Source organism: Barbus barbus (genome assembly GCF_936440315.1).
Source record: "Barbus barbus genome assembly, chromosome: 9".
Taxonomy (NCBI): domain Eukaryota; kingdom Metazoa; phylum Chordata; class Actinopteri; order Cypriniformes; family Cyprinidae; genus Barbus; species Barbus barbus.
The window spans coordinates 17,076,790-17,088,651 of record NC_136737.1 but is presented as its reverse complement, the minus strand read 5'-3'; the positions used below and the strand labels follow the sequence as shown (position 1 = coordinate 17,088,651).

At 38.0% G+C, this 11,862-nt stretch overlaps 1 protein-coding gene across 2 annotated transcripts; it reads left to right on the top strand.

Moving 5' to 3' along the window:
• Positions 1 to 1,172: 1,172 nt before the first annotated feature.
• Positions 1,173 to 11,789, top strand: LOC306875544 (diphthine methyl ester synthase-like). 2 transcript variants are annotated; one of them, XM_079426194.1, is made up of 7 exons: positions 1,173 to 1,359; positions 2,696 to 2,820; positions 3,852 to 3,960; positions 6,508 to 6,628; positions 8,342 to 8,381; positions 10,231 to 10,334; positions 10,510 to 11,789. In XM_079426194.1, exons 1-7 carry the CDS (start codon positions 1,348 to 1,350, stop codon positions 10,740 to 10,742), a joined length of 744 nt encoding a protein of 247 aa, XP_079282320.1. In that variant the 5' UTR covers positions 1,173 to 1,347; the 3' UTR covers positions 10,743 to 11,789. The 2 variants fall into 2 exon arrangements, with proteins under 2 accessions (XP_079282320.1, XP_079282319.1); XM_079426193.1 differs by having other exon boundaries at positions 1,323 to 1,672; positions 10,510 to 11,779.
• Positions 11,790 to 11,862: the final 73 nt, after the last annotated feature.

The following is an 11,862-nucleotide window of genomic DNA, read 5'->3' as shown; positions in this document are numbered from 1 at the left end:
TAAACAGTCATTACTTGCATGGTCATTAATCTTTAAGCACAATTTCTCCCCACACCGATATTTCATTTGGAACAATCAAGACATTGTTTATAAGAGAAAATCTTTGTTTTTCAGTAATTGGTTTAAGAAAAACATTTTGATAGTTTCTCAGTTATTTAACTCAGAAGGCCTTATTTTAAGTTACGAAGAATTTTTGTGTAAATTTGACTTCCCAGTAACTCCCAAAGAATTCTCCATTGTCATGGATGCTATTCCTAAAGGAGTTGTCATGCTTTTAAGGGACTCTGTTAGATCACCCAGTACTTTACCTATTTCTTTAGACCCATTTGAAATCCCAGTAGGAAAACTATGCTTTTTGTCACATCCTTCATCACGTAACTATAAGATTAGATCCCTTTTTCAAAAGGAGCTTGTAACAACTCCATATGTGATGTCTTACTGGAAGAATGTTGTTAATCATATTGACTGGAAAAAAGTATGGACTCTGTCTTCAAAATACATCATAACTAACAAGGTTAGAGACATCTCATTCAAATTGTTACACAGATTTTACCCAACTAAAATGTTTTTGAAAAGGTTCAAATCAGATATAGATACAAGCTGTGCTTTTTGTGGTGACCCTAATGAAACTGATATGCATGTCTTTTGGGATTGTCCTCACACGCAGCTATTTTGGATTGAATTCTCTAATGTTATCAATCGCAATGTGCTCCAGGGTTTCTCTTTGCTTTTCAAGGATGTACTGTTTGGCTTCTTTAATATACAAAAAGATAAAATTAATGAATATTTTATAATTAACCTATTATTACTTCTTGCAAAGTTTCATATTCACCGCAGTAAATTCACTCATCAAAATCCTTTATTTCTTGTCTTTAAAAAAGAGGTTCAACAGTATATCCAAACTATTTCAGCTTCCAAGAATCTTAAAGCTCTTAAGACAGATAATTTATTCAATTTATTTAATCTTTTTTGACTTATTTTGTTAAACTTGGTTTTGGATTATTTAATTGTTGCATACATCTAGAAATGGTGCTTTGCATGTAATGTAACCTCTTTGTATGTAATGCTGTTATTTTCTGTACTTCTATTTTTGCCTTGGCATTAATAAAAAAAAAAAAAAAAAAAAAAAAAAAAAAAAGTACGTACTCTTTTAGCGCTCGTTAAGTAAGTACTTCTTGAAAATAAGTACCTGCTCATTGAGTAGGCGGTTTCGGACGCAGCCCTTGTCTAGTGCTTTAGTTCAGCCCAACCAGCAATCATCGCCGCTCATTCTGTTTCTATGGTTACAGTACGCGACACTGTAGTGAACTACTCTACGCTTTACGGCAGCCGGTTGTCAGTTGCTGTATGTGGCACCATGTGAGTGCAGAATAACAGAACGGTGAAGAACTGAGTGTATTCTGCAAGCTTTTCCGTGTCTGATAAACATAATAGTATCTCGCCAGGCAGCTCTTTTGCATGTTAAAGCGCTTATACATATATGTTTTTGTGATTTAGCCTTTTGGCGAAGTGTAACTGTGTCATCTGTGGTTTAGAGATGTTGTATTTGATCGGTCTTGGTCTGGGCGATTGTAAAGACATCACTGTTAAAGGTTTAGAGATCGTCCGGCAGTGTAGTCGGGTTTATTTGGAGGCTTACACGTCCATACTGACCGTCGGGAAGGAAGCTTTGGTATGTGGACGATTAAACACGTTGTAATATCTGAATCCAGCTCGATTTACATCACAATCAAAACCAGATCACTGCATTTTGTAATATTGCGTTAAAATAAGACGTAAGATGGGGAGAAACTCACGTATTTTGCAATATTCTGGTCAATGACAAATAATGATGCCTGAAATGATAAAATTATATATATATATAAAAAACGCTTCAGACATTTTTAAAACGGTTTATTCCATAGTTTTACATAAAATGTGCTGTAATAATTAAAAAGTTTATAAACGTTTTCAAACATATATTTCATGGTAAAAAGAAGTTTTAGAAATGTCTGAATCATGAACATTATGAATATTATTTTGGGCTTCCTCAATTTAACCTGAACTAGCAGTGTTTTTTCATAAAAGGTCAAAATGTATGATATTTTTTAAGAACTTTACTTACCTTGACATGTAATCAAGAAGCTCTCTGTTATGTCATTTCCTGTTTAATAGTTGTCTTGTCACATGACAAGAAAATGGACATCTTATGTAATAATAATATATATATGTTTGTTTTTTAGACTTTTAATAAGATTTTTTCACCACCTTGACATTTTGGCCCCACAAAATATATCAGAAATGATATTATTTGGACATTAAAAATGTTTATATAGATAGATAGATTGTGAATCAAAACTATTTAAATGAAAAGAAATCTTCCACTAACAGTCAGATGTTTTTTCTTTCAAGGTTTAGCTTGTCCATGAGGAAATTTAGTTTCTTTTTTTTAGTGATATTTATTTTATTCATAATATTGCTTGTTGTTTTTGTCAATAGTAAGTCGCTTTGGTTAAGAGCATCTGCTATATGAATAAAATATAAATATTTTTATGTTTACAAATATAATATTCAAATTTCATATGTCTATTCAAAAATAATATCAAGCATTTAAGCGTTATCCTTTAGATCTAAACTTGGTACAATCTGATACATGTTCATCAGAAATAATTATATTTGTCGCTCAGATTTATGGTGCCGTTGTGTTCTGTCTCAGGAGGAGTATTATGGGCGCGAGTTGCTGCTGGCTGACAGAGATATGGTGGAACAACAGGTGGATGAGATCCTGAAGGGAGCAGATGTCAGTGATGTGGCGTTTCTAGTGGTTGGTGATCCTTTCGGGTGAGACTAACTAACTACTTCAAGATCTACAGTAACCAGTCTCTGCTGTCATATTTAATCCATATGTGATGATAACTTCAAAGTTGTCCTGAACTAAATTATCCTCACTCAACAGTACAGTTTGCCAACTTTCATTTATGAGGTTTCTATGCATATTTGTCATATGATGCACCTCATGTTCCCATTGTTTTGACTCACCCATAACTTGCCTTCACATATGCCACAATCCCACAAGTGCAGTGACTCATCTGGAAACCTAAATCCAGACATTACACAGACTTTCTTCCGAAAGTTTTATCACTGGCCTATCCGAGTTATATTTTATTTTTTATAAGAAATTATATGAGAAATTGCTGGAAATGTTCAAACTTATTTGGCTAATAAACTCCATTCTCATTCTGATGATGACTTGAAAGCATGCACTCCTCAAAATAAATTTCCCTTTCTACCGTAAGTGTAATGAAACAGAAATGACAGAAAAAAAAAAAAAAATCGGAAAGCATTTTCTACAGTCTAAAAGAAGATAAATAATGGAAATGTTTCCTATTATTCAGGACATTTGTTCCTAAAGAACCACAGACTGGTTGAGCATCAGATCTCTGGGGTGCAGCATTATCGCTCTTACGAGAAGTGGGATGTGGACATCTGAGGTGTGGGTACTTTGGAAATTCTCCAGAAGAGATGGGCTAATAACGCACTTTCCCGTCTCAGTTGCTTCTAGTCACGGTTGAGCTTTGAGTCGTGTTTGGCTCCAGCCAAACCACCGAAACCCACATAGCGGGAGGGGGACGGGGGTCTGACTTCTCATTTTCCTGCACTTAAGAATGTGTGGGTTTAATAAAGTTTAATGATATATCCAAGATCGAAAGGATAAGCATTTTTGGCACTGGATTTGGCATTTGGATTACTTCCACATTGTAAACAGCAGGACAAAGTAGTAAGAAAGATGTTGATAAATAGACATTTTTCTGCATGTTATTTTGGAGTCGTGTATGCAAAAAAACAACAACAACTGCATTTCTTCTCTTCAGAGCTACGACCCACAGCGACCTGGTTCTGCGAGCGTTGAATGCTGGGATTCAGTATCGAGTTATTCACAATGCCTCCATCATGAACGCGGTGGGCTGCTGTGGATTGCAGGTAAGGCCCAAGCTTACCATTGTTCAGTGAATTTTTGTAAGCGAAATTTAGTCATTTCAATTGGAATCAACGCGATTTGGAATTTCATGTGAGGGGGCGAAATATTTTGCAACTGATTCAAATTGGTTCGATTCACTGCAATGACCAACAGAAAGTAGTTCGCTTTGAAAGGGACTTCTGCTTTGTTCATAGCTACACGATTACCAACAGACATTATTTGCCCTCGAAATTTTGCTGAAAATTTGTTAATGCAACCGCACCTTAACTCAATGCTTCCCTGTGGTTTTATTGTCAACATTCCAGAGAATGTACTTCGCTATCGTGCGTCATTCAGGCCCAGTCTCTTGTGAAAATGATCAAATGGCATTAAGGCCTTTGTGCCATAGGCATCCCAGCGGAGTCTATCAACGAAGCCTACTGGCCATCAATAACAGCCCCCTGTATTGACCTGTCAGGGCAGCTTTGTGTACCAAGAGGCCCCAGATGCCGCCCTAAGCTCACGATAGGCGTCTTCAGATGATCTGAGATCAGTGGTGCCGTTTCTAAAGGATATTATTTAGGCAGGAAAAGCAGGTCCTAAATCATCTGCCGCAGCTGCTGCTCTCAGCCCCAGAGGGATCTGGTAGGTTAACGCACGCTTTGCAGTTACTGTTTGAGTATAGATCAAGCTGCACTAATTGGAAGCAATCAACAACAAGGGATTCCACAAAAAAAGCTTGACTTGAGACTTTCTACACCCAAAGTTTGTGTTGTTTTTGTTACCAAAAGCATCTGGTTTTGTTTCCAAAGATTGTATTGGAAGGATTCGTTTTGCTCTGCTTCCCTGTGACTAGGCAGTGGATTCTGAATGACGATCTTAAAAGTTGCAATGAATGAAAAGTAGTGACAGATCTTTTCTTCCACATTGTGACATACATCCGAGTGAAACGGATTATCAAAAATGAAAAAATAAGTATCATGGGAACTTGGTTCTATTCATTGGTTGTTAACTGGATGAAGGCAGATCTGAATGCAAACTTGCAGGAGATTGTAAGAAAGGGTGCGACTAAACAGATTAAATGATTGGAGAAATATGGCATATGTAGTCACTAAAAGATTGAGTTATGACATTTTGATTAAAATAACAATATGATCAGCTTGTATTTAGAAATAGGTGAGGCGAAATTTCATTGTTAATTTAAATGCTTCCATTCTTCCGCTGAACATATTTTGACAAATGATTCAACTGTTTTTGTTCATACAATTCAAGTCAGTGGGGTCCAGAAAAACACTGGACATCATTGACTTTCATTGTGTGAACAAAAACATTTTTCATATTCAAGACATTTTTCAAAACATCTTCTTTTCTTAGACTATCAGCACGCTAAAACCTGCAGAGCCCCGCACATGACATGCAATAAAAAATAGATATCATGTCCACAAACTAAAAATTTGTTCCCACAACAAATTGATTTGTGGCCATGTTTTAGTTATGTATCGTTTGCAGAACTTATTAATCGATTCCCTTGTTTAGGTAAAATGCTTGTTCCCTTGTTTTAATTTTATTTGGCCCAATGGCCACAATTTAACTAAAACAAGGAAGCAAATTAATCATTTGTGGGTATGATATCTTGTTTCTGTCAATGTTTTTCCCCCTTAAATGTAATTTGCAGGGTCCTTAAAAAACCTCTTTATCCCCTTTAAAGGGATAGTTCACCCAAAAATGAAAATTCTGTCATTAATTACTCACCCTCATGTCATTCCAAACCCATAAGACCTTTGTTCTTCTTCGGAACACAAAGTAAGAAATTCTTGATTAAAACCGAGATCTTTCTGACCCTCCATAGACACAAAGGGAACTGAAACGTTCAAGGCCCAGAAAGGATCGTTAAAATAGTCCATGTGACATCAGTGGTAATTTTATGTAGCTACAAGAATACTTTTTATGCACAACGAAAACAAAAATAATGCCTTTATTCAAGAGTTTCTTCTCTTCTGTGTCAGGCAACATGCATTCACAAGAGTACCACGGTGAAGTCTCCACTGCTGAATTTGTTATTATAGATAAACAAAAAGGAATTCATCTAGGTTTCTAGTTGACCTTAGTAACCAAGTAGGTCAGGGGTGTCTGAACCTGCTCCTGGAGGGCCGCTGAGTTTAGCTCAACCCTAATTAAACACACCTGAGCCAGCTAATCAAGGTCTTCTGACTCACTAGAAAATTCCAGGCAAGTATGTTGGAGATCAGTGGCCCTCCAGGAGCAGAATTGGGAATCCAGGGGATTTGGTAGGTGTGGGACAACTTCATCCCTACCTGTGTGTTTGTTCATATCGCACTAATACGTGCTTCAGAGGGTCTGTAGGACCTAAAGTAACCAGTAACATTTCTGCCTGCTGTAATGTCACTTTGTTGTGTCAGCTGTGCGACACTCTAGTTTTCAGAATGATGTCATGCTTACTGAATAACAGGAAGCACCTTGTCGGTGGCTAAACAGAGCTGGCTACCCGTGCAAAATAAGAAATGGTGTGAGTAAATAAAGTACGAATGTGATTGCATTTTCCTCCTCAGCTGTACAACTTTGGGGAGACGGTGTCCATTGTGTTTTGGACGGACACATGGAGACCTGAAAGCTTCTACGATAAGATCAAGAAGAACAGGGATATGGGCCTGCACACGCTGTGCTTGCTGGGTAAGCACTTCCTCTGAGTCTTTGTGAACGAGGTGTTCTAATTAGAAAGTTATATGATGTCGCACAATTGGCAGATTCTCCGGTTTGTTCCTTGGCTCACGTCCTCAAGCATGAATGTGTGTTGCATTGTTAACCGTCACTGTAGCAATGAATGTGTCAAAACCAGATGAGACGACCCCCGTATTTTGACGTCCCATCAAAAAAGGCATTTCCCTTCGGGGTGCAAATTAAACTTGGGCCCGTTGCAAACGCTCTGGTACCCCCAAGGCAGATGGTCGCAAATAATTTACGTTTATATCCATGTGCCATGGAGATTTCCAGCCAACTCTTAATAAACCGGCGTCGGCGTCGTATCTCATTGGCTTGCGGGACAGAGGGGGAGGGGCGGGAGTCCCCAGGCGCTTCCCAGCTGAGGAGTCGGAGAGCAAGAGCGAGGACAAAAATGAGCAAGAGAGAGATCAGGGTTATTAACCTCATTATTCAAAAGCAAACAGAGGAAGGCGGGGAACGGACACCTCCCCGTCCGCGGTTGGCCGCAAACGTGCTTATCTAACACAATAACCTGCAGACACAACAAAAGCACACACACACACAGACAAAACACAGGGACTATACACTGCATCCATTCATCATAACATTGCTAACAAGACGTGGGCTATTAATCAAGCTGGCAAAAATTGATCAGTTTATTTGCTGGTGTTTCTAAATTGAATTCAAAAATAAAATTAGATTTGTAATTCCAAAAAAGTCTAGTCCAATACAGTGTCTACACCGGACGTGAACTTGTTCCATTTAAATTTTTGATTCCCTACACTGCTATTCCAGCCACTTTTTCCTGTCCAACGAAAAATGTAAAAATTTTTACAAATATCATTAAAATTTGTTCATTTTCTGTTTTTTATGGATTTATGTTACAAATATCATTAAAATTTGTTCATTTTCTGTTTTTTATGGATTTATGTCAGTCTTCTTTTTTATTTAATTATTTTATTTTATTTAAAAAAAAATTTTTTTTACAAATATAATTAATTATTAATTTCATGACATTTTCTGGGTTCTGTTTTTGTCAAATATAATTTAATTATGAATTTTATGTCAGTTTTCCAGTTTCAATTTTTTGTATTATTATTTATCATGAATTTGCTGTTGTTGTTTTTTTGACAATTATAATTAATTACGTCTTTTGTGTAAATTTGCTGTATTTTTAACAATTAATTTTATGTTGATTTTCTGGTTTCTAGCCTACTAATTTAAATCTTTTGTGAAGTTTTTATTTAAAAATGTTAGATTTACATACTTTTTTTGCTATTCTAAAATGCATGCAAATCAGTTTTGATACCAAATTTCCATTTATAAAGAAAGTGGGAAACAAAGAAATTGTCCCATTTTACTTTAGCTGAAGTTTAGCCTTGAACTTTCATCTGACTGGTCCGTTATTTATGAACATATTGAGGTTAACATAGACACTTTCAGTGCAGACATGGTGTGAGAACATGACTGGTCGTGATTTGTACATTTGTCTTTGTTCTCAATATGGGGCCCTCTCAGGTGCAGTCTGAAAATGTACTCACGCTCCAGACTGCGTGGGGTTAACAGCCCCAGATGGAGGGGCGACCTACTATTTATGACGTGACAGTAACATCCAGAGAGGCCTAGTTTATGAAACCCAAGCTTATTGTATCGTACAACACTTACAACTCCCTTGTTTCGCAGATATCAAAGTCAAAGAGCAGTCCATGGAGAATTTAATGAGGTAAGACTCTCACTTTCTGATTTTCTGTGGGGTTGTGCTGATTTATATCTAGTCTGTGGTGCTTTTCCAGGAGGGTCGTTTTGTGGTTTCCAGCAGACATTGAGTTAACATTCATGCAAGTTGCTGGGGGCCAGACTGGTTGAGTTGGAAAAAAAATAACAAAAGTAAAAACCGTGGCAGCTTGTTTGACTTGGACGCATGATATGTTATCATGGACCTTCCCTGGGCCGCCTCCATAACTGCCGCGGTATAATTTTCCCAGTGAACTTCGTCGTCTGCTTTCAAACTTGAACTCTAAAGTTTTTCTGAAAACCTTCACTGGTGTTGAATTATTTCATGTCGTAGAAGACGGTTGTTAACTCCTTGCTTTCTCCGTGGTGTCCTGTAATTATCTCCCCCTTGGTCATGCACTTTGTGTAATTTTATATCCAATCCGCATAAACCCCAGATGGGTTTTAGTGTTCCACTATGTATGCTATAAGGAGACGAGCATTAGGCCTGGTGCGTGAAAGTGTGCTAATGTCTCCCAGATTTATTGGCACTGTTGTACCATTACTCGGAAATGGAATAACCATATGCTGCATGATTTTGGTCACAGTCAGATGCTTGTCCAGTGAGGTTGGTGCCCTTCACTGCAGGGAGGGGGAAACGGCCCCAAAAAGAAATTCAAAGCATGTCTCCAACTTCCTTAAGTTGACTGATTTCATCAAGGATGGACCGCTGGTCCATTAATGGCTAATGCACCTTAAGCATGCAGAGTATTTAACTTTAAAGCTCAGATGTAAATTGCATTAATGGCCACCTACTTGCTCAACGTTCTGTGACCACCTGCAACTTAAAGGATTAGTTCACATCTGAATTACAATTTCCTACACCCCCCCCCCCCCCCCATGTCATCCAAGATGTTCATGTCTTTATTTCTTCAGTCGAAAAAGAAATTAATCAGGATTTTTCTGTATATAGTGGACTTCAACAGGGTCGAAGGTCCAAATTTCAGTTTTAGCGCATCTTATAAGGGCTCTACACCATCCCAACCGAAGAATAAGGTTCTTATGTAGTGAGGCAATCTGTAATTTTCCAAAAAAAGTAAAAATGTATATACATTTTAACCACCAATACTCGTCTTGCACTAGCTCTGCGTCCACAACTTCATGCAGTACGTAGTCACGTTGGAAATGTCACGCGTGATGTAGGCTGAAGGACCGACACAGTGTTTACAAAGCGAACGTGCAAAGACACTCAAACACCCTTTACAAAAAAGGTAAAATGATGTCAGATGATTTTGAAGTTGGAGAAAATCAGATGTAATTTTTTACCTTACACTAGCCTTTTGGACCAAAATACAAAGACAAAAAACTAACCACACGTGTCCTTTCCAACATGATTACGTAATGTGTAAAGTCATAGACATGCATTGCAGAGCTAGTGCAAGACAATTGTGTTTAAAATAGTATAGAAATTTGTTGTTGTTTTTTAAATGATTTATCGTTTCACTAGATAAGACCCTTATTCTTCAGCTGGGATCATGTAGAGCCCTTTGAAGCTGCATTGAAACTGCTATTTGGACCTTCAACCTGTTGGTCCCTGTAGAAGTCCACTATATGGAGAAAAACCCTGGAATGTTTTCCTCAAAAACCTTAATTTCTTTTCGACTGAAGAAAGAACGACATGAACATTTGGGTGACATGGGGGTGAGTAAATTATCAGGGAATTTTAATTCAGGAATGAACTAATCCTCCAGTTCCAGTGTGTTAACTAATTTTAACACTGTCAAGGATCCAGACAAATTGGTAGAAGACACCAGATACTTCTGCTCACCTTAAAGTTTACCTGTCCCCTTTCTTTCTAGGGGTCGAAAGATTTACGAGCCTCCCAGGTACATGACTGTCGCTCAGGCAGCTGAGCAACTCCTGGAGATATTACAGAACCGACGGGATCAGGGCGAGGAACTGGGTAACTCTTGCAAACCTGTCTAAATTGCATGAAAATCTTTGTGAACTTTGTGGTTAAACCATCTGGACGTCTGGCCAGCTCTGACGAGCATTGATGAAACATTGGATTAGATTTGATTGAAAGCTTTGTGATCTTTGCTTTCTTGGTTTATCCTATGTTCTTTCCTTCAATGCAGCAATGACTGAAGACACAGTGTGTGTTGGTCTGGCTCGGGTCGGAGCCGAGGACCAGGCCATCCGTTCTGGGATGCTGCAAGAGTTGGCATCCAGTGACCTAGGAGGACCACTTCACTCAATGATCATCAGCGGACACCTTCACCCTCTGGAGGTGGATATGTTGAAACTCTTCAGTGGACCTGAGGGATTGAAGACCTTGAAGATGACCGATAGTTCCACATACGTTTCTTGATATCCAAGAAGCTTGTGCTCCTCAAGGAAAAAGTTGCCTTTCCAGTGCTCTTGGGGTTTTTTAAAAGGAAAAGCAGACAAGCCGGTCCACGTGAGAGCCTGGAGCTGCCGGAGGGTCATGAGAGCACGCAAATGACACAATTGTTATTCCAGATCAAATCTGACCACATTAACCTTTAAGCACCAGGGTTGCATTTCATTAAAAGATTTAGATTAGGAGTGAGATGATTATTTTGATGTGTGGCAGTCATGTTCTTGCTGTCAAAAAAGTAAATGATGGAATTATAATAGAGGAAATGGAAAAGGTTATTGTGGACCAACTGCATCTGGGTTGCATTAGTGCCTCTGAAATTGAGCTTTCTTTGAAATTGGCATAATGTTTCCGTACCAAGAGCCTTTCTTAATGGAACTTTCTCAGTAAGAATGTAAATAAGATAAAAGCAAATACTGAAATTTCTTTGAGCATGTCATAATGGAGGAAGATTGATTTTCGTACAATAAAGACACTCATTTCAGCGCCACTGATCACATCAACGCCCTACATGTGGTTTGACTGTGTTCATCTACATCTGTGGTTTTGTTTCTAGTCTCTCATTTCATTTCTGTCAGCATGAATTGCATAGAAAGTGAACAAAGTTACTGTCAGAAAGTAGTTTGCCTCCATCTGCTTTATTTATACAAAGACAAATTTGAGTTCACCTTGTATTTAGAGATGATTGGGTTTACACATCTGCATGTGGTTTATACTGCCGTCGAAGGGCAAAGCCCAAGATACACCAACTTTCATTAAACATTTACTGGTTCAAGTGAAGGATATGTATCTTTTGCCGCACCTTTGACAAAAAACTTAAGTTTTTGTCTATATGTAATAAGACTTTAAGAATATTATACAATTTCTAACATTCTTAAAGGGGTCATGACATGAGAAATCAAATTTCCCTTGATCTTTTGACATAGAAGTGGTCTTTGTATACTTAATAGATCCTGCAAGTTTCACAACTTAAAATGTCCTCATCATCAATAAAAAAGCATTTATGTAAAAACCCTCAGAAAACGGCTCGTTTGGATCTGAGGTGCCAGGTGACATCACAGAGGCTCAGTCATTTGCATAAAGACTGCCT

What these genes read in the sequence shown, in the direction of transcription:
- LOC306875544 (XM_079426193.1), top strand. Translation starts at nt 1,538, where the DNA reads ATGTTGTATTTGATCGGTCTTGGTCTGGGCGATTGTAAAGACATCACT. An exon ending in GTGGTTGGTGATCCTTTCGG is followed by an intron (nt 2,821 to 3,851) that starts GTGAGACTAACT and finishes TCTTCTCTTCAG; the next exon opens with AGCTACGACCCACAGCGACC. An exon ending in GCACACGCTGTGCTTGCTGG is followed by an intron (nt 6,629 to 8,341) that starts GTAAGCACTTCC and finishes CTTGTTTCGCAG; the next exon opens with ATATCAAAGTCAAAGAGCAG.